The following is a 23,634-nucleotide window of genomic DNA, read 5'->3' as shown; positions in this document are numbered from 1 at the left end:
ACAGATCAAAAACTCAAGTGGACCACACCACAGGAAACAGTGGGGATTGAATGCCCACCATTGAAATTTTCTTGTTTGCACGGACGTTTTGGATTAAGCTAATTTTTGTGTTTTCCTTGCGTCCCAGTTTATGTAACTTTTTGAATATGATGGATGGCCAATAAACATGGTGGTGGGCCCGAAAAATGTTTCAACGGTAGACATCATTATCCTTACTACTTTTTTTGGCGTGGTTTACTTGATCTTTAAATCCGCCTCATTTTAAAAATAGAAACTGAAATGAGATGGAAAAATTAGTGGACGGTGTGGATTAAACACACACGTTATGGTGGGGGCCACAGAGCTTTCCCAATACCTCCATGTACCACGGTATTGGAGGGGTCAGTCCGAATCGAGTCCTATAATTACTTTTTCTCGATTGCCAAACACGTTCTTTTTTTTAGCTCCTCCCTCCACAGCCCTAGCACTTTCTCTCTCTCTCCTTCGTTTTCTCCCCCAAATTCCCCTAGTATATAGGCAGCAGCCACCGAGAAAAAGCGATAGAGGAAATCGGAAGGCGTATCTCTCTCCTCTATATCCCTCTCTGCATATAAGAAGACTTCCAGGAAGAGAAAGAAGGTTTCAGTCAGTCTGTTCAGGTGCCTTTTCTCCTTTTTCTCATTCATCCTTTGAAATCTCTCTCTCTCTTTCTCTCTCTCTCTCTCTCTCTCTCTTACTTTGTGAATTTGCATATGTTATTAAGTGTTTGATGGATTGCTCGTGTTTGATGTTTTGATCAGACCTCCATTCCGTCCTTCCTTCTTTCCCTTTCTTAAACTTATCAACCCCTTCCTGAAAGAGTCTGTCCGTTATCGCAGTAACGAATTGAAGAAGAAAAAGGCCTTTTTTTTTTTCGGTGAAGATGGCAGATTGGGGTAAGCTTCTTCTTACCTTATCTCTCTCTCTCTCTCTCTATATATATATATATTAAGTTATTTATATTTATATTCTTTGCCTTGTATGTGGTTCGTGAGTCTTGTTCTACTATTTATTCATCTCTTCTGACGGAAATTGTAAAATAGTTAGGGGTTGTTTGGATGCCTGTAAGTTTTTAAGTTGTGATGCTGCCTGCCTGGATGTAAGCTGTAAGTCCAGGTATGTAGGTTTTTTTTTTTTTTTAAATGTTTGGGTAACCTGTAAGTGAAGTAGGGAATCACTTCAAAATCTTCAAATCACATAAAAAAAGATTGGCATAAGATACACCATTGGCTTGAGCTCATCTAGATGAATCTATGAGCCAATTCTTAGGCAAAGCAATCATCAGGGGAGCCACAAAAGTGGGCCCTCAGATTCAAAATACCCGTAATGTGGAGTAGCTACTTAAGATAAGTGGCTACATGTGGCAAAGGTATACCACATCTAATCCTTGGATCAGGTCACTAGGTGGGGCCCATGGCCCAAAACATAGGCCAATCCAATTGTTTTTATTTTTGAAGTTATCCATGGACTTAATTGCACACCATTCAGAGAAACTGAAAAAGAAGAAAAAAGAAATCAGAACCCAAACAAACTGATTAGTGGAGATAATCGGTCTTCTTAGCAATGTTACATATTGGTTGAGCTTAATAAATGCAAAACCAAGCTTTTCAATATGGAGGTCGACATGGTTGATTAGTAAAACTTGTGTTACTTGGACATTGCACATGTGACATCTGATCAAAACTTGAACACAGTTTACAAGTGCCCACAAAAAATGCAAATTTAAAATCATCCAAGGGTCCTATCTCATCAAACTATTGCCCACAAATCAGAGGTTAAGATTGTTCAAATAATCGGATTTTGGAACTGTAGATGGCGAAACTGGTAGACAGAATGGTTTTCAGACAAACATTGTGGTGGCCCCCACACTGCTTCGGATTTGCATGGCTTACATGTGCTTGGTGCACGACGTCCCCACACCTCATGCTTGTCTTCTTCAAAGCCTCTTCTCCCTCTTTGAAAAAAAACGTTGGACAAAAAAATAAATAGATTTCACGTACCTAAAGCTGGAGCTTGCTAGAAGGGACAACGATTGTTGGAAAGGTGCCGGAAGGGATAGAGATTGTAAGACCCTTTTTGCAAGGGCGCTGGAAGGGACAAAGATTGCTGCAAGGGGGCTAGAAGGGATGGAGATCTGTGGGTGCTTGTTGAGAGAGAGAGAGAGAGAGAGAGAGAGAGAGAGAGAGAGAGAGAGAGAGAGCCTTTTCCCCTTCCACTATGAGATTCCAAACTTTTGAACGTTAGCCTATAAGTGATTTACAGGGGAGCAATAACCGGGATAATCTGCTTTGCTGCCATCCACACTACCACATGATGGGTTAGTGTGAGTGTGAATAAGGGCCGGGAAGAGTATTAATCTATAGTTTAGCAACAAAGGAGCTTCTTAGATGAGATGTTGAAAGTTTAGAGCACGTACAAGTGTATGGGTGTTGCGAAGTAATGTTTAAGTTGATTTGCGACAATTGTTAAAATTTTCAAGGAAGAAGTTGCCTTTTACTCACCATGTACTTGGGATTTCCAGAAATGTCTAGGATATATACCATTCTTTTAAAAATAGTTCAAAGGTATTGATGCGGGATAATTAACTACTTGCTCTAAAAGCTTGAACTGATAGAGCATGGCGAATTAATCCCTTTATCTCATAGCACAAGCCCCACATTGCATGGGTTAGGACATCGGCTGAACCCCCTTGTGGGCCCTATGTCACATGGGTATTGCCTCACACGAGCCACCCGCCTCACATGGGTGGGGCCCTCCTCACACGGGCCGCGTACCTCGAGTGTGTCCCTGCATGCTACAGGCCACCCCAATCGAGCCCGGTGTGAAAATTCCCCCGCATTAATCACCTCCGGTGAGGAGTCTCAACCACGAGACCTGTTGATACCACTTTGATGCAGGATAATTAACCACTTGCTCTAAAAGCTCGAACTGATAGAGCATGGCGAATTAATCCCTTTATCTCATAGCCCAGGCCCCACATCGCATGGGTTAGGACCTTGGCCGAACCCCCCTCGTGGGACCTTCATCACATGTCGCCTCACATGAGCCACCCGCCTCACACGATCCGCCCGCCTCACACGGGCTACCCACCTCGAGTGTGCCCTTGTATCCCACATGTCACTCCACTCGAGCCCAATGTGAAAATGCCCTTGTATTAGGTATCTATGTCATTTTCATGATAACGTAGCATCTATTGAGAAATTTCTAAACTGAGTCATCAAAACGCATTGGATCTGACTCCGCATTAACGCGGATTTTGGACAATCTAGGCCATATTAGAGACAATAGAAATATCATGTTGCATTGTTAGGGACTAGATCTTGTATGTATTGTATCGTCCAACATATTAAACCATGAACCATATGGGGCTGGAATTAGGCTCTTTGGTTGATTGAATCTTATGCCTTGGAGATGAATACAAATCCCTACATTGGTGTCATCCTCCCCACCTCTAGACTAAATCCCATAATCAAGTGGGATACTTATGGTGGGTGAAGCATGTAATTTCAATAAAAAATGCACCACAATTCCATTGAAGCTTTTGCATCAAGTCGGAGTTTTCGTAGATTGCATTGAATAAGAAGTTTTTTTTTTTTTTTGAGAGGTAACAACCACTTCATTAGAAAGCTCGACAAAAGTGGGAAAAGAATACAAAACTGGAACAACAATCAGCACTCCCAAAAGGAGGAAGAAAGAGCATCTTGGCCTGCTTTGTCAAAAAAAACCCAACCCTTAACAAAACCTTGACTATACATGTCATGCCCTCCAAAGAAGCCTTCCCATTTCTAAAACAACGCTTGTTCCGCTCTTGCCAAATTGTCCAAAAAATTGCCAGGATAAGGAGCCTCCAAATGACGTTGCTGGCTTTCCCAATACTGTGCCCCATGCCAGCCCTAAAGAAGGGCCTCCACCTGACTCGGCATCATCCAAGTCGTGTGAAGCACACCTAGGAAATAATTCCACACATTCTGAACAAAAGGGGCAGTGATTGAAGAGATGGTCAATTGATTTTACATCCTCCATACACATCAAGCAAATGTTAGGAGAATAAGCGATCTTCACTAAGGGTTATCTATGGTTAGAACTCGCTTTCTACCCACCAACCAAACGAATACTGCAACTTGAGGGGAAGCGCCATGAAACCAATGATGAAATGGGTGCGATAGAGTAACAGAAATGGTTGATCGAGATAGAAGACTAAACATCAACTAAACTGACAATTTCGTGGATGGATGTTCTTTCCAAATCATAGAATCCTCTTCCTGAAGCGAGGGGATAACACACTTGAGATAATTAAGCAGCTCACTAAGCTCAAGGATTTCTACATTTCCAAGAAGTCAATTTCCTTTCGATTCTCTCTATTACTTTTTCCCATAGATGTTTGGCAGGCTTTCCGATGCCCAATAAGAGGATTTGATGGTTTACTATTTTTCTCGGAAATGAGGATACTGCTCAACCACCATATTGTAAGGGGAGTTTGCATAAAAAACAATCACTCATAAATCCTTGGTTCGAGGGCCGCCCTCTTTGATATCTTTGTGTGCTGTCTTGCCAGCTGCCTAGCAACTGAAAATATACAGAGGGGGCTTCAAGGTCTTCCTTTTTGCCTACACCATTCCATTACAAGGCTTTTCCCAGTTCCTACTCCCTTGTTCTATATAGTATACCTAGATATGTATAGTTGTAAGGACATGAGAAATGAATGATGCCTCTCTATGTTGCTTATAATCCAGGACACAAATAAGGATATGGAATACGGATATCCTATTCATAACATGCTCATCGTGATTTGTGATGCAGTTTTTTCCTGAACTATTCTATCCATTCTATTAATTTTAAATGTATGGAGCTAGTTATTGTTTCCTATTCTTTTCCTAGCATGCTAAATTTAACAATAGTTTGTTGTTTACAGCTCTTTTCGTCTCTTTCAATAAACTTGTTTTTTTTAAATTTTTTTTTTTTTTAATACAATATTCCTTATGTGAGCTGATAAAAATGTTGGAAAGTGTAGGATTCTAGAGCCTAATACAACATTACTTAGTTAAACATATCTATTACTATCCTGGACTTCCCGTTACCAGTATCAGAATCATATCATGTCTGACATTAGATGTTGAGCATGTTCATTTTTCTAGGTATCTGACCATCATTTCTCTCTTGGTAAACTAGTCATTTCTTTTGTTCGACCTCCTAATAACTAATTTACTGTTTTCTCTGGTCTGAAAAGTTTCTTATCAGTTCATAAAGGATTTAGGAGGGCATTGACTTGTCCATGGTACTAGCTTAATGATGTTGCATGGATAATCCAGTGATATCATTTATTGCATCAAAACTTTATTGAGCATCAGAGTATGCAGGTGTTATGTGTAGCATAAACTGCCATTGTATCCACTCATTGAGTTTTTTTAATGCATTTTGTAAAACTGAACGGGTAATGGCTTCAGCAGGATGAAGGATTTGATTTGTTGCAGCATATTTTCTTTATGTATTTTTGCTGCTTTGTTGGGTGTTCATAGCTTCTTCATATGCATAAAAATACCTTTTCTTTTTCACAGAATCTGAGGATTTTGAGCCGGTACCGCCTACTCTTGCGGCGGAGAAACCTAAAAGTTTATGGGATGATGAAGATGCGGAACAAGAAGATGTGAAAGAGTCTTGGGAAGATGAAGATGTTGCTAGTCAAGTAAAGATCCTTTGCTCATATTGTCTACCACTCGTTTGTGTATCCTTTTTACACCTGTTTCTCACATATCATCGATGCATGCCAATGTGCTGTGATCATTGTGATATTTCAAAAATATTGCATGATATTTGCGATAACTTCCCCTATGTTGTTGGCATTTGGGTGATATTTCTGATATTTTGACCTAAAAAAAAAAACTGATATTTCGACTGAAACATGTAAATCAGCAAAAATCAGAAAAAATAAAAAATAGAAAAACTATTTTTTGTCTCAATTTTTTGGGATTCTCTTTCTAGTTGTGTTTTATTCACTCTACTCGAGTTGTTTCACATCAAAACAAGAATTTGATGGAGAAATCATGATCGGAGCGGGATTTTAAAGCATAGTTTTGTCCAATAACACAGTGTCCTCCTAGTGGAGTTATTGGGAAGAAAGAAAAAAAGAAGAAAGAGAAGCCCTTTTGTGTGAATGAATTTTCCTCCTTGTGTTTTAGGGTTTGTGAGAAACCCTCTATTCTAATTGAATTGTCGAAGGGTAGAGGCTTGTTTGGTGGTGGATTTTTCAAGATGCATCCTTCATCTCTCTTCTTCAAAAGGTATTCTTCTTATTTTTTAATCTTCCTCATTTCCCTTTCATTGCAACCTTCTAAACCCATCAAAACCCTACTCAATCCTCCATATCTTTCTTCCCCTTTACCTAGCCACGTGTGGACCCGCACGTTCACACGTACGCACGTGCGTTCGTACGGGCAACCACGTGTGGGTCTCCGTTTGGGGTTTTCCCCTCTTTGATTTATATTCAAAACTCCCTAATCCCTAGATCCTTTCAATCCCTAGAAACCCAATCCAAATTCTCCATTCATGAATCCAAAACCCCAATGAAAATCTGAATTTTTTGTGAAATTTTTTCCAAACCAGAATTTTACTTGCATCATTATCTATCCACGTGGTTGTTGTACTACCCACGCTAGATTGGAAGTCCCTACTTCCAAGTGGGCAACTTTTAAGTTATTTTATATTTTTGTACACCGCATATATGATAACCTAGGACTTTTGTGTTATAAATCTGAATTTCCAAATCTATTATGTGGTTATGTTTGATTTTACATGTTTATTGCTGAAATTAATGTGTAAATTGATCTCTCATCATGCATCCTATGATAGTTCCATCGTCCTACATCAAATTGGTATCAGAGCTTAGGTCTAGTGTTGGGCAGGCGTTCGACAAAATTCCTATACCCATAGTAGAGCATATAGGTCGAATATAGCTTGCCGAATTTTTTGATTTGGCTTGCTGAATTTTACACTTGGGTATTTTCAAAGTCCTATCTTGCCTGAATATTTCAGATTTAGTGACTTTAAGACACATAGTTACTTGATTTTTCGTTTTAGCCGTATTTGAATCATTCTAGGATTGTCCATAGGGTTTAAGGTACATAGGCTCATCATGCATAAAGTACATGTGCATCATGTATTGTCACATTGGACGTCATCAAATCTGATTTTCGGATCGCATTTATCATATAGTACACATATAGTTAGGTTGTCTCTCATTAGGGTCGTTTAGTGTATGCAAATGCGAACATGTCATGGTTTTGGTTTATTCCCCATCATGAATTCGGATCAGATTGCCGAGGCTTTCAAAAAGATTAACCGCCGTTTGATAGCCATTGAGATGCAAAATAAGACCACTGTTTCGCAATTGATTGTCAGCAACTATCGTATCACGTGGATAGATGCCACCTCTCACGATACCCCTGCCACTGGGGAAGACCACCAGTCTTAGGTAGGAGAGCTAGCGAATGAGGACCGAGTGGAGCAAGGTCCAGTCCCAATAGAATCCATTAGGGGTTGTAATAGGAACTTTGGTCAGTGAGTAAGTCATGTAGGATCGCGCGCTCACGTGCCCCGTAGAGAGTCATGGGATCGTTACGACCCAGAGGAAATGGTTATAAAGAACATCATTGAACCCACTATTTTTTTGTGGTGTTGTCCACTTGATCTTTGGATCCGCCTCATTTTTGGGTTCATGCCCAAAAATGATTTGAAAAACAAAAGAATGAACGGCATGGATATAACATATACATTATGATGGGGCCCACAATTTTGCTTTGAATAAATGTTGAAAGTTTTACACAGATGGCAAAATCCGTCATTATGCTTTTGCCACAAATTGCCATCATATTCATACCTCCAACCAAACACACCCTAAGTGTTCTCCTTGACTTTCGTTCAGCCACCTTGAGTTTGAGGGGTTATTAGAATATAATTATCTATGTGCAGTTGGACATACTATAGATAGGTATATAGATGGACACACACACACACACATTAAGATCTCCTAAAGATTCCCCACCTCTTCTATATGTATTCTTTTCATTCTCAGTGGAATAGATACAAAGTACAGCTCCACAATGTAGTTTTCTCATGATTAAATACGGCGCAAAGTGCAGGGGTAAACTTCTGTTTTAGCTGCTTGTTCATTTTCTAGCAGTTCTCGATCTTTCTCTTTCCTTTGCTCTCTTGTTACTGCATAATTGCATCAAACAAATAACCATGTTTCCCCTCAACTTCATAGCTGCTAGTTCAAGGTTTGAGAATTCTGACACATATTGGCTGATACGGCCATAATGGGATTGTAATGGCTGGACTCAAGATGTAATATGGGGTTGTAACAACATCTTCGGTGCCTGGGCACCTTTATCGACTGGTATTGATGTTGATACATGGCCCCACGTCTTGTGATGTGTCCAAGAGGAGTGTAAAAGCTCCATTTTGCCTCTTTTTTTTTTTTTTAAAAAAAATCCCCCCTTTTCACCCTTTTTCGTTGTTTCAACCTTAGAGGAAGGATATAAACTCATTTTCAACTGCATGGCTTCATCTCCCTGCTAGGCTACTTGAAAAATCTGTATGTTGTATATTTGTTTTGAGGGCAAAGATATATCTCACTGCTGTCTGCCTATCTGATTGAGTACTGGATGCATGCCATTAGCATGGAAAACTCTTTCTGTAGCTCTGGGTGCTTTAGCTGCATTGAGTAATTGTCTGAAATTCTTATGATGAAATTAATATATACATCAATTCATCTACTAATATTTTCACAATAGCCTTGTAAGCACTACCCAGTAAATTTATTTTTCTTAGGAAACTAAACTTTATAGAAAAAGAAAAGGAAATACAAGGTATAATAGGATGGTCTGCACAAATACACTGTGCAAACTAAAGATATCAACAAACAACCGCACAAGGGATCAACAAACTGCCTTGATGTTGCCTAAAAAGGCTCACTTAACAGAAATCTTCTACTAACTGATTCGAGTCATTCGACTGACTTGCCCTCCATTTGGCAAGGAATCCACCTCTTCATTCACTTCTGATAATCGATATAAAGGAAAACACATGCTCCGAATGGGGGTCTCTAATCTCTTCAATGATATCCACTAGTCTCAGAGGATATACACAACCCTTGGCCCATGAAATAGCATTCCGGGAGTCTCCTTCAACAGTGATAAAGAAGAGATTAAACTGGTTCATCAACTCGATTGCCTGAAACAACGCAGTGCCCGTAGCTAGGTTTGAAAATGAGATACTACTGGTGCTAGGAAAACAAGCCGATTGTATCTTGACGAGATTGTAGTGTTCTAAATGTCAGCGATACCGAAACTGCTGGCATTAAAAAAATGTCAAATGCTGCCGATATATTCAATAAATCGATAATATTTGGCCATATGATCCATACCAACGATTTTTTGAGAAGAATCCTTATAGAAGTTCTCTGGTATCTCCGATACTAGTGTTAATATATCCCCAATACTCGGAAAACATCCTTAAATAGGAAAGAACAAAATTTTGGAAAAAACCCAAAAGATATCAAATTTTGTGGGTCTTTATTATTATTTTTTGGGGGGGGGGGGGGGGGGTTGTATTTGGGGGAGAAATCTCCACTCTCAATGTTTGTGTGGGTTGCAATGGAAATCTGTCTTTGACATGGATTTGTGGCACAAAAGTTAACATAAGTGGAAAATAGGGTAATCCTAATTTCTCCATTTCTATATTTGAAAATGTGTTTTTCACTACTAATTAATGTGCAAATTTTATGTATTGATTAATATTGCCTGATCTATTGATAATTCTCAAAAAAGAAAAAAAAAAAAAAGAAAAAAAAACGAAACGAAAAGAAAAGGAAAAAAGGCTGATCTATTGATTAGCCATGAATTGTGGTTTAGACCCTTGTAAAATGGAAACTCGTATGCATTGTTGTTTTTTTCTTTTTCTTTTTTTTTTCTTCTTCTTTTTTTTTTTTTTTTTCCTTCTTCTTTTTTTTGCAATATTAATCCTAATTTCTCCATTTCTATATTTGAAAATGTGTTTTTCACTACTAATTAATGTGCAAATTTTATGTATTGATTAATATTGCATGATCTATTGATAATTCTCAAAAAAAAAAAAAAAAAAAAGAAAAAAAAGTAAAAAGAAAAAAAGAAAAAGAAAAAAAAGGAAACGAAACGAAAAGAAAAAAAGGCTGATCTATTGATGGCTACAAAGTTCTTTTTTTCCCTGATGGCTTGTGGTTTAGACCCTTGTAAAATGGAAACTTGTATGCATTGTTGTTGTTGTTTTTTTTTTTTTGCAATATTCTGATTCCTAATTCCCAAATGTAAACATGTGTCTTTTAACCTCTCCAGAAGCTTCACTAAAATATTCCACCTTTTCTCCAATGTTTCCACCCTGGCGTTATATATATATATATATATATATATATATATATATATATATATATATATATATATATATATACCCTCGCACCTTTTTAAGGTGAGACTAAGCCCTGCGGATGCACGCAATCACCCTCAAACTATGTGCATCGGGTAATCCCAGGTAGGGGAATCAAACTCGCGTTTGTGGGGAGCAAACCCACGACGCTAGCCATTCGACGATAATATTGATGATACCAATACATGTTTCCATATCCCCTCTCAACGATGCATGTAATGGTGTTGATACTGTGCACACTGTGCTATTGCACACCACACTACCTGTATTGGCTGGCCATGGATTACCAAAAGAACATCCACTAAAATTTGCCTTGGAAGTATCCTGGTTGAGGTGGAACACAAGATGCAGTCACTTTCCTCTTAATTGGCCCACACTTAAGATCCTCAGCAAAATTCGTCTACAAGGCTGAAGATGATTTCCGGCTGAATCTTGCGTCAGTGTGAGCCTAGCTGACCACATGCCTATCTTGATCACCACTTCCCTCATATTGTAGGCCTTCTCCTCGGAAATTCTGGAATTCCTCTCAAGCCAGACGAACATATCATGGCAACAGCATACACACTTGGCAATGCCTGGCGAAGAGGGCCCCAAGCATAAGAAACCTAACTGCCCAAAAATCCCCACAGAATTAGGGGACATCCAACTCATATTAAAATTTGAAAGGACGGAACCCAAGATACCTGACGAGCAATGAAGCAACAGATGAGTGATTCCTCTCTATAGTGCAACATAGGGAATCTGTTTGGGATGGCCCACCCCGTACTCTTGAGATGATCAGTTGTCAGAATCTCATCCAGTTGAGCTGTCCTCCCGAAAGCGATCTTAAAGGGGCCGGGGCCCATTCCAGATTCACAAGTAGGTAGGATCCGAAATGCCATCTATGGGAGCCCAAGCCAGAGAATTGGTGGAGCACATTTCACTTTGCTCTAATTTCTAGACTCGTCTCTAAATAACACTCCTACCATGGAGTTGAAAGCATTGCCCTACTGTCACCTCTTTGATAGAAACAACTGAGCAAAGATCCCCAAGTTGGTCAGCCAGTGTTTTGTCATCACTCATCGCACCATTTACAGAAACGAATGCTCTCGCCAGATCCCACTCTACACCACAGATAGCTAATGCAAAAAACTGAGCCCAAAAAAACAGCTTGCCTCATATGCAATCCCAATCTGTTAGAAGCACTCATAACATTCCAGTCATTTTCTGCTACTGTATTTAGCAATTTGAGTCGATCTTAGAACATGGTGCAGGGGACAAACTTCTATTTTAGCCTCTCCTTCATTTTTTGCGAATTGTTGGTATTTCTCTTCCCTTACTTTCTCATGAGTACTAAAGTTGTGTCTACCAGATGATTGCATGCCCCCTCAACTTTGTAGCCATCAGTTCAAGATTTGAATTTTTCATGCATATCAGTTGATTGGGCTGCCCAAAGATGCAATACAGGGCTACATCATTGTCTCGCGTGTGCTATCACCTGTATTGGCTCTCATAGGTCGCAATAAGGTCCTGTTTCATGTGACACAGCCAAGACGATTATAAAGGGCCCATATTGCATTTTTCATAATGTCCCCTTTCATCCCTTTTTCTTTTCATTTTAACTAGCGAGGAGGGTTGTAAACTCATTTTTGATTCAGTCTAGGCCTATTTTGAGATTATAAGACAAGATTTGAGCATGATTTGATTTGACAAAAGCAGAGTGGATCATATGTATATAAATATGATCAATTGATTAGTCGGTACTCATATTTATAATGGCAGAGTATCAATTAGGATTGTGTGTATTAAACAGATAAATTGTGATTTTTTACACAGCAGGGTGGCCCCAAATCCCCCGATGAAAAAGATTGGTAGCAAATCCGCCCACCTGAATCCTTGGAAAGTGAGTAGAATTTGCTTCAAGAACTTGGACCAGATCAATTGCAGCGTGATTCCAAACAGTATAAGGTGGGTGGGTACCCATGAAGTTTATCCAACAAATATAATGATCCATAGTATGCATTCCTAAGATTCAACAATTAGATGCAAATCCAGAAATAAAACTCACATTCCAGCCCTTAAAAATCATCTCCAGCAGGTAATGAACAATTTCCCGCAATTTTTGTGCGCTTGCTGGCAGATATAGAATGTCCATTTTTCCAAAATAAACTCCTGCAATAATGGTTAAATTTTAGTATGTTACCAATGAAAGCAACTAAAAATGTACTTGAATTGAATTTAAATTGTGAAATAAACCAGGGTTCAAACCATTCAAATTCCAAATGTACATGCCTTGCCTCAAAAAGAAAATGATGTATAACTGCAATAACTAAATCGTCCTGCATAGCCTCTACCAGAACCTTTAGATGCATCCTTATATAGGTCTTTACAAATATTAAGAACTCAATTTTCCTCTCAGCCCTTGATTAGAGCTAACTTGGACCCTCACAATTTCCTACTTGTATAACTAAAATAATACTCGATATAAATCCTAATGGAATTAGGTCCATGTTGACTATTGTGAAGGTCTAAAAAGTTTCTAACTTGTAGCCATTTAGCCTTATACAATGATTCTGAAAAGATAATAATTGTAAAAAAAAAAAAAAAAACTCCTAAAAAGTCTCTAAATCTTAGAGCAGGTGTTCACATTCCACAGATTTGGACTCTTTTCTTTATGATTTCTCCCCAATCGAATGAACTAAAATATTCTGGAAACTCCTCTGGATATGGCTGCTGATGTCAGCATAACATCATCTACAGGTTTGGGCCTCCAGGACCGAGCATCCTGTCTGCTGCTGCTCTATTTGGGCTGACTGTTTGGTCCTTCTGTGAAATGATTTGGGCCCACATCAGATCTTGAAATCTTCCTGGATTGGAACTTTGGCCTGTGTTTTCCTCTTAATTCTCTTTCGCCTTCATATCTAAGTTGTCACATACTTCACATGCATCATGCAGCTTAATTTCTGATAAACTTGCTTTCGAGTCTGTGCACTTTCTTATTTCAGATGTCTCCACCATCAATCTTACTATTCTCTTAGTCCTTTAATCACTGATAATTAATCTGCAGAAACGATTAGTTCTTTATGTCGTCAAAATAAATATGGGTTTGGAGGAGAGACAGAAAATTGTGTTTTCAATATCAGTTCCATAATTATTCACCTATAGGAGTATATGAACATTGGTTACTAGGAAGCCCTGCAACAGGGTTGTAACGTGTCAGTTGTGCCCAGTAAAGTGTGCTAGTTGAAATTTGGTAATGGTCTACTTGTAGCAGGCTCATATTTTGGTGCTGATTGAATTGCTGCTTTTGTATGGTTGGTAGTTTTTTTGTGTGTTGATCACATTTGCATGTGCATTGGGTAATTAAGTTTTGCAATCATGTTGGTTGTATTTGGGTTCTTTATCAAACTGAATTGTAATTATTGTTCTAATAGAGTGGAAATAACCAAATTGTGATTTCCTTTCTAAGAATGCATGCTGAGGGTTGGGGCACTGATTTGCAATCAATTTACTTTCAAGCTGAGTTAGAAAGATGCTCAACTACAATTTCAGAGGGCCTTATATATATATTGTGAATGCTAGGGAACTTAAGTACCCTTTCTCATTTCCTCTTGATTAAACTGGCTGCTCACAATCCAGTTCATTTCTGTGCTCAAACACTAAGGTGAAATTCACTAATATAATTTATTCAGGTACCCAAACCACAACCTGCTGCAGAAAAAGCTGTTCCAAAATCGACTGGAAAAGGTGCTGGGAAGAAAGAGAAACCTGTTGTAGTAGATGAAGTGCTTGAAGATCCTGTGGCAGAGAAACTGCGGCAGCAGAGGTGACACTCTTTTCAACTCTTTCATTGGTTTCCTTTCGAACTCCTTTGGGTTGCTACTATTTATGTCACAAACATGTTATTAAAAAAAATTCAAGTACATGCATGTTGCCATGTTGGATATGGATCATTGACCCAGCTATTTGTAGTCAGGACTTGATCCATATAGGACGTGGCACAATGGTCCCTGATCCTGACCATTCAACAGGTTCATTCCATTGATTGATCACAATGTCCAGAAAATGCAGTGATGGACGATCTTACTCAGCAGGCCAATGGAATTGGCAAATTTTGTATCTGCTTTGAATCTTTTGATGTGTGGAGGGTAGATCCCCTTGTTTCTCTTTTCTCTTTCCTTTGGGTATTATCTATGCAGTGTTAAATTCTTGGGACGAGAGATTGTTTGGGCCTCCAATTTGTACGTGTGGCTCACAGTTCATTCATCCAAGATTTTGAAATGAGGGGACTCGGGAACTCACTGTTGGGTGGCCCATGCACCCCAAATCCTACAAATTGTAGGATGTTATCCATAAATCAGTGTTACATGGACAGGTTACAAGGGTGCCAAGTGTCCTAAAGTGTCTGGCATGACGATAAATAAAAACAACATTCATTTAGTTCTAATAAAAACTAATTAGTAGCATCCTTGCGTCCTCTTAGAAAGATTAGAGAACTCGGACATTAGCACAACACCCACCCCGAGAGAGGAACAAAGAAAAGAAGAGAGAGAGAGAGAGAGAGAGAGAGAGAGAGAGAGAGAGAGAGAGAGACTAATGCAGGACACATGATTTAATGCTAGCATGCAACGTGGTGATTATGAAAGAGTCCATAAAGTAATTCAATTAACAAAAGATGCTAACCTACCAATTAATTAAGAGTAAACAATAAGAAATAAAATCTGATTTAACCTAAATCACATGCCCGCATGCTAAGAAATTACATAAATCAATTAAAACTAGGATCAATTGAAGGATATAACTTCCAATTTAGCATAGGCACATTCCACACTCAATGGACAGATTTGTAGGTTTTATGATTAAGGTTAGGAAAGGGGAAAATCTGAAATTAGAAAAATTAGGGTTCCTGGGAATTGAGGATTTTGGAATTATGGTTTTTAAAAATTGGGGAAAATAAGAAAATGAAGATCTAGCGTTTAGAAGGTTGTAATGGGAAGGAAAAGAGGAAGATGAGAGAAGAAGAAGAATACCTTTTCAAGAAGAGAGAGGAAGGATGTAAGAAGAAGAATACCTTTTGATGATGAGGAAGAGGAATGATTTACCCTGGGTAATCCACCACCTAACAAGTTTGTACCCTTCCACAATTTAATTGAGAGTTTTTTTTTTTTTTTTTCCAAAAAAAACCCTATAAAACAACGAGGAAAATTCCTTCACACAAGAGAGCTTTTCTCTTCTTTTTTTTCTTCTCAAATCTCCACTATGGTTGAAACTCCACTCCCCTTGTGGTTTTATAATTTAAAAAAATTCGGAATTAAAATTCAACATAATCACAACTATTCCACTCACTTAAGTGGCCCATCATCCAAAATAAGAAAACTAAAACATTTATTATCAATCTCAACCATCAAATAAATCCTAAAAATAAAAAAAAAAACATAAAGAAAGCAAGATCAGAGTCCAAGGGGCCCAGATCAGAAAAATCTGGTGGCTTGATGGCCTAATCGACAAGATCCAACGGTCGAATCGACACGAAATAGAAATCCTATAACTAAAATAGTTTTCTAAGCAACCCACATGCATCATCCTATAGTGGAGTCTTTCTGATGCACGTCCAATGCATGTGGGGTCTTCAAAATGGCTCGGCGGGCCCCATCTGGAACTCGTCTCCCATCCATAAAAAAAGTTTTGCTGATGTGGGTGATCATCTCCATCTCTGGTATATCTGAGCAGGTCCTCTAATGTCCCCATCAATTCCCCTTCAGCTGAAGAGATTTCGCCTTTGGCGAAATAAAGCTGCAGTGATGCTTTAGGAGATCTGGGTCTCGTCGTTGAAGCTCTACCTCTATGATCCACGTACTGTCTGATTTTGGTCTGCCCTTCCACTTTACAAGGTACTCCTGGTAATCGCCATGTCGTGTGGAAACCGCTTCTTCATGTAAGATATCCTTCATCTCCTATCTTCTCATAGGTATGGATGGTACAGATGGTAAAGGTTGAGAAGACTCAGGTAATGGACATGGGTTTTGGGACAGGTTAGGGGCATCATCATCAAAGTTCATGTGAGGGTTAGGAGAAGGTCCATGAAATGGTACAAGATCTTCCACATTAAATGTAGAACTGATACCCATGTTAGGTGGAAGATCTATCAAGTAAGCATTTGAACCCAGTCTTTTCAAGATTTTATATGGTTCAGCGCTACGGGCTTGTAATTTTTTTATGATTCTCTGTGGAAACCTTTTTGGACATATTTTAATCATGACTTCATCACCCGTAACAAACTCTTTAAACCTATGGTGTGAGTTAACAATCATTTTGTATGTTTCATTACTTATATTGATTCTTTTTCTAATCTCCACATGCAAGTCATGCATATGTTGTGTAGATGCATGTGCAAACTCTGAAGGCCTATGGAACACAGACATGGGTATGCAATCTATAAGAGTCCTAGGCTCATCTACTTGTCTTTCCAAATCCACTTCCTCCCTAGTACTCATATGTACGTGATGAAGGTTTAGTAAAGTCAATGCATAAATGTCCCACACGGGTGTAAGCTCATTTGATATGCCCTCTGGAATAACAACATTGGATTCCCCCAATACCGGACTCACCTCAGATGATAACTTTACACTACCCTCAGGTGTAACATCAGATGACATCTTCATAATAACCTTAGGTGTGACCTTACTTGTCACGTGGGCAGACAACGTCAAATCAGTTTTAGTCTCTCTTTCAGACTCTTTGGCATTAACTATAGGAAGAGACTCAAGCTGGAGTTTCGTCACATCTTCAGGACCACGTTTCTTGACGTCCTCCTTTTCTGGAGTGCTTTTGGGCGGGAGAGGCTTCAAGACAATCCTTTTGCCTTCATATAGAAACAAACACGTATTCGAGTGACCGAACAGTGTTGCGTCCCTGTCATACAACTAAGGCCTACCCAAAATGATGTGGCTTATATCCATAGGTAAAACATCACACCACAACGTGTCCGTATAGGAACAAAACTAGATGGGAATGAGACAACACTGAGAAACTAAAATTGAAGATGCGTCAACCCATGAGACTCGATAAGGCTGAGGGTGAGGAACGATTAGCATACCTAAGCGGTCCACGGTGCGAGCAGATATCACATTGATGCAATTGCTACTATGAATGATCACCTTGCAGTTTTTGCCACCACACTGGGCATAAGTGTGGAAAATTGAATTCCTGCGCCAATAATCACTTTATACAATTTGGCTTTAAGGCGCGGCTAATAATTGCAAGTGGCATAGTCTCAACTCCTTCAATTTGATCCCCGGCTTGTGATTGGACATATTCCCTAGTGTCGTGGTTCGCCTGAAGGGAGGCTTCAAGCCGATTGATACGAGCATTGGTCACGATCAATTGAGTCACGATGGTCTTATTGTGCGCTTTAATAACCATTAGACGATTGTTGATAGCATCAAGGGCGTCGACAATCTGTTCTAGATTCATAGTGGAATGTAGGCCAAAACCACGTCCTGAATGAGTGGGCTTACATAAGGACACTTTAAAGGAAACCCTAGGTCCCAGGAAAATGTGATGACAATGATAGTACTAACCTATAAATCACGCTAGACACACTAACCAAAAAAATTCAGCAAGTCACTATCTTCAAATCTTATGTTGAAAATTCAGCAGGATGGTAATATGAGGGTGCCAAACTGAAAATTCAGCACGGGTGTATTTGAAAATTACAAGCTGAAAATTCAGCAATATGACAACCTGAAATTACTATGCTGAAATTTCAGCAATGGTATAAGTGAGGACGCGAACTGAAAATTCAGCAATAAGGTACTCCAATGAAAATTCAGCAATATGATCCTATATGCAATCCATACTCTACTAACCGTAGATGTGACTCTAATCTAGATGCAACACAAAAATCCTATGCTAAACCTATGGTCTCTGATACCAAATTTGATGCAGGACACATGATTTAATGCTAGCATGCAACATGGAGATTGTGAAAGAGTCTATAAAATAATTCAATTAACAAAAGATGCTAACATACCAATTAATTAAGAGTAAACAATAGGAAATAAAATCTGATTTAACCTAAATCACATGCCCGCATGTTAAGAAATCACATAAATCAATTAAAATTAGGACCGATGGAAGGATATAACTTCCAATTTAGCATAGGCACGTTCCACACTCAATGGACAGATTTGTAGGTTTTATGATTAGGGTTAGGAAATGGGAAAATCTGAAATTAGAAAAATTAGGATTAATGGGAATTGAGGATTTTGGAATTAAGATTTTTAAAAATTGAGGAAAATAAGAAATTGAAGATCTAGGGTTTAGAAGGTTGTAATGGGGAGGAAAAGAGGAAGATAAGAGAAGAAGAAGAATACCTTTCGAAAAAGAGGAAGATAAGAGAAGAAGAAGAATACCTTTTGAAAAAGAGAGAGGAAGGATGTAAAAAGAAGAATACCTTTCGAAGACGAGAAAGAGGAAGGATGTACCTTGGGGAATCCACCACCTAACAAGTTTGTACCCTTCCACAATTTAATTAGAAGGGAGGTTTTTTTTTTCCCTTCAAAAAAACCCTAGAAAACAGTGAGGAAAATTCCTTCACACAAGAGCTTTTTTTTTTTTTTCCTTCTTAAATCTCCAATAGGGTTGGAACTCCACTCCCCTTGTGGTTTTATAATTAAAAATTTTGAATTAAAATTCAACATAATTACAATTATTCCACTTAAGTAAAGTGGTCCATCATCCAAAATAAGAAAACTAAAATATTTATTATCAATCCCAACCATCAAATAAATCCTAAAAATAACAAAAGACTTAAAGAAAGCAAGATAGAGTCCAAGGGGCCCAGATCCGAAAGATCTGGTGGCTCGATAGCTTGATCGACAAGATCCAACAGTCGGATCGACACGAAATAGAAATCCTATTACTAAAATAGTCTCTTAAGCAGCTCACATGCATCATCCCACAGTGAGGTATTCCTGATGCATATCCAATGCATGTGGGGTCTTTAAAATGGCTCGGCAGGCCCCACCTGAAACTCGTCTCCCATCCATAAAGAAAGTTGTGCTGATGTGGGTACTCGTCTCCATCTATGGTACATCTGAGTAGGTCCTTTGATGTCCCCATCAGAGACTTTCATTATTTGGACCATGATACCTGTAATAAAAATGACTAGAGTTAGGGTGTGAGAGGGCTTCCTTGTGAATAGTAACCAAATGATGGAGGCAATTTTTAACTGCGAGAAATCTTCAGCTTGACAAAATAAATTTACATAATAAAATAATCTAAAAGGACAAAAAAGGAAAGCTTTATAGAGAAACAGGTTTGAACACCTCTAAAGTGTCCAACATTGAGGCATTGTTCGATGACATTAGTAGGATGCTTTGTCTGTCCAGATTTTGGAGTGTCAAGGAGTGTCCAAGTGTCCCTAAGTGTCCGTTACTGCAAAAACTAAAATAGTAGAAGTATCCACGCAGCATTGCATAGAATAGTTGGGTTTTTATTGGTTGAATTGGAGCTGTTACTGCATCTTCTCTCTTAACCAAACCTTTGTTAGCTACCAATTGAAAGGTTTGTAATATACCTTTCAATATCATCATATAACTAAAGGTACTATTGTCTACCAACAAAAAGAGAGCACTCTGTGGAGGAAACACTACATCCAAAGCATACCAACCAAAAGAAACAGCAGCCTGTGTAACTCGGTCCCATTTGGAATTGGAGAATCCTATCCCAACTTCTTCATTTCCCCTCCTTTTATCCAGAAAGGTTTGAATTCCAAAAAGTGAGATGTTTGGAGAGTTCTGAGCTGTTGAAGCAGACAATGTTCCCGGTACCGCTGATATTATTGATAATATTGGCAACAAGGGGTTCGGGAAAGGCTGGATAAGTTGAGAAGGGATGTCCTATGGAGGGGATTGGAAGAAGGCACCAAGTTTCATTTATTGAGATGGGAGGAGGTGTGCAAACCAATTTCCCACGGCAGTGCGGGGTTAAGAAACCTGTCAACTGTGAACATGGCTCTCTTTGGCAAATGCTTATGGCGTTTTGGAATGGAAGAAGGACATCAATGACGTGAGTTAATCGCTTGCAAGTATGGCATTAAAGAGGGAGGATGGGAGGTGGAGTCCTCTCTTTACCGGCTTATTATATTTGTAAAGCTATTTTGACTGTGAGAGGGAAGGTCAAGGAAGTCAAGGAAGGCATCTCCTTGTCATTGGGAGATGGTACCAGAATCAGATTTTCAGAAGAGTTGTGTGGAAATTGTCCTTTGAGTCCCGGCTTTCCTAGATTGGCTAGCATTGCAACTTCCGAGGATTTGAAAGTAGCGGATTGCTTTTCTTTCAGCAGTTCTTTGGTGTGTTGGATGCCGCCTTAGGAGAGATCTTTCATACTGCGAGCTGGAAGATCTCTCCTCTCTTAGCCTGTCTTTGATTCGTGGTGCCTTCAGACGATTCTTGACTCTATGGTGTGGGTCAATCACGACCCCGGTTGTTTTTTTTGTTAGCTCTCTTTATAAATGCTTTTGCCCGGAGCTGGAACGTATCCTTGGGCCTTATGCTTACCATTTTTGGTCTTATGGAGCACCTCCCAAGATTACTGCCTTCACTTGATTAGTTGGAAGAAAGAAGGTGCTGACAATTGATAACCTTTAGAAGCACGGCATGAGCATTCCGAACAGGTGTTACTTGTGTAAAGAAGATGCTGAAACTGTAGATCACCTATTCATCTTTTGCCCTTTCATGTTCAGAGTGTGGTTGCATTTCCTTGCTCTTTTTTGACATGTCGTGGTCTATGCCAGGTTCAGTTTTAGAGTTCATGTGGGCATGGCATGGAGGAGGGGTGTCTAAGAAGGTGAGGACTCTGTGGCAGCTGATCTTGCCCATGGTGTGGTGGGCTATGTGGAGTGAAAGGAATAGGTGATGCTATTGGGACACTGCAGGATCTCTGAAGCCTTGTTTGTTTATATTAAAGCTTCTGTGTTGGAGTGGGCTGCCATCTTAAATGTTGAGTTTGATTTTTCTAAGGCCGCGCTAGGAATGTAAATATTTTGGGTTTCCGCCATTGTATTCTTTTCCCATCTTGTGTTTAAGCGGGCCTTTAATAAAATTGCCATTATCCTTAAAAATTATTGGTATTGCCCAATGATCCAGAAACTGGGGGAAAATAAAAATTTCAAGATATCATTGATAATGTCAATAATATGATTAACATTATCGCATGATTCCATGATATTGTGAGATATAGGCAACATACCCTTTAAAAAAACATTATATCATCAATATCATGCAATATTATCAATATTATTTACAATATCAGTGTTAGTACCTGTGAAATTTCAGATTTAATTAAAATTTTTTTTTTGGGTAATATTTCCAAGGGTGTTTCAAGTTAGTGCATTATATGTGCTGAATTATCGATTTACTTCTTACAATTAGTGCACTAGAATCTTTATTTAAATATTTTTTTTTGACAACACATAATTTGATCATGTATACAATGGAAACCTATTATTTGTACTTGTTCTTTTGGAATATTTTGGTTCGTAAGTGTGTAAACTTGTGCCATTTAACATATCCTGAAGTTTCACTAAAATATTCTACGTTTTTCCTGATGTTTCCTGTAGTGATATTTATCTGTCATGTGCAATACTATCAACGATATCCATACATGTTTCCATATCCCAAGTCATCGATACATGTGACGATACTTTCAATATCGAGTATGCTAAATCTATATCGTATCCTTCACAGGCTTGTGGAAGAAGCTGATTACAAATCCACTGCAGAATTATTTGCCAAGCAAGGTGATGAGAAGTCTCTAGATAATTTTATTCCCAAGTCGGAAAATGATTTCTTGGAATATGCCGAGCTTGTCTCTCACAAGCTTCGCCCGTATGAGGTATTGTGATTATGTTGTTGTGGGGTAGATTCAGGTCCACATTGCAAGCTTTGTTTGGCATTGCTGATTTTGATTCCTTTATTTTCCATAACAGAAAAGCTTTCATTACATAGGCCTCCTTAAAGCGGTAATGAGGCTCTCTATGACTTCAATGAAAGCAGCTGATGCTAAAGAAGTAGCTTCTTCGATCACGGCAATTGCAAACGAAAAGCTTAAGGCTGAGAAGGAAGCTAATGCAGGCAAGAAGAAACAAGGTGTGTGTGCAAAACTTTCTGTGGTTGACTTCATAGTTCAAAACCTGAATACTTGACTCAATATCTAATAATTAAATTAACAAGAATATTTGAGCAATAACTAATAATCAATATTTGGACGATATAACAATTTGAATATAAGAGCACAAATAAATTCCATGGTGTGAAGGTAGAAGTTGTTGGTTTCTCTTATTGAGGTTGTGGGTTCGAATCTCATGCACCATACTATTATTTTAAATTGATAAACCCAGTGAGTGACTCAGTTCAACTCATGCCGAGTCACGTCGAGTTCATCAAGAACGAGCTGATCTTGATGAGTCTGGCTGATTCGTAACCAAGTCAAGCTCGCCTGCGAGTTTCTAGGTGACTTGGCTTGGAATCCGTTGAGTCGAGTTGACTCGGATGAGTTTTGAGTTGAATCACCGAGTTTTAGAACTATGGCTGACTACTTGATTGATCGGCAACTGATTGATGGTCCTGGTTGTATTTCTCAGCTGCAAAGAAGAAGCAGCTTCATGTTGATAAGCCAGACGATGAAGCGGTCGTTGATGGCTATGATGCTCTAGACGATTATGATTTCATGTGAGCGGTGCCCCCACCCTGAAAAAAAAAACATCGATTCATTCCTTCTTTTTGACCTGAAACTCTGATATCCGGCGGCTTTAGTTCCATGGGGCATGGTAAATCGGTGGCTATTACTGTCCCTTCACCTCTCTCCAACCCGATGAGTTCGAGTATGTGTTGAATAAGGAGTGCGCTTTGGTAACTTGCTATGCTGTCTTCCGGATGCTTGTCATTCCATCTATTTGGCCAGATTTTACCCAGAACCTGTGTGAAACTTCTTTTTTTATTTTTATTTTTATTTTGAGAGAGAAATTTTAATGTTCTTTTACAAGGTTATAGCATTGAGTTTGCAATGGATGTTGTGCCATAGTCCTCTATTCATGTACTCCTCCTATTAGAAAGACATAGTTGCGGCATTTTATAAAGATGTTCTCCAATTGGTGACTGGTAGGAAATTACTTCCGCT

General features: G+C 38.9%; 1 protein-coding gene across 2 annotated transcripts; it reads left to right on the top strand.

Moving 5' to 3' along the window:
- Positions 1 to 428: 428 nt before the first annotated feature.
- Positions 429 to 23,200, top strand: LOC131223727 (uncharacterized). 2 transcript variants are annotated; one of them, XM_058219210.1, is made up of 7 exons: positions 429 to 638; positions 858 to 914; positions 5,574 to 5,701; positions 14,145 to 14,278; positions 22,203 to 22,350; positions 22,445 to 22,604; positions 23,099 to 23,200. In XM_058219210.1, exons 2-7 carry the CDS (start codon positions 902 to 904, stop codon positions 23,188 to 23,190), a joined length of 675 nt encoding a protein of 224 aa, XP_058075193.1. In that variant the 5' UTR covers positions 429 to 638; positions 858 to 901; the 3' UTR covers positions 23,191 to 23,200. The 2 variants fall into 2 exon arrangements, with proteins under 2 accessions (XP_058075193.1, XP_058075192.1); XM_058219209.1 differs by having other exon boundaries at positions 780 to 914.
- Positions 23,201 to 23,634: the final 434 nt, after the last annotated feature.

This window comes from Magnolia sinica, chromosome 13 (genome assembly GCF_029962835.1).
Source record: "Magnolia sinica isolate HGM2019 chromosome 13, MsV1, whole genome shotgun sequence".
NCBI classification, from domain to species: domain Eukaryota; kingdom Viridiplantae; phylum Streptophyta; class Magnoliopsida; order Magnoliales; family Magnoliaceae; genus Magnolia; species Magnolia sinica.
The sequence above is the reverse complement of the archived record's forward strand: the minus strand, read 5'-3'. Positions and strand labels throughout refer to the sequence as shown.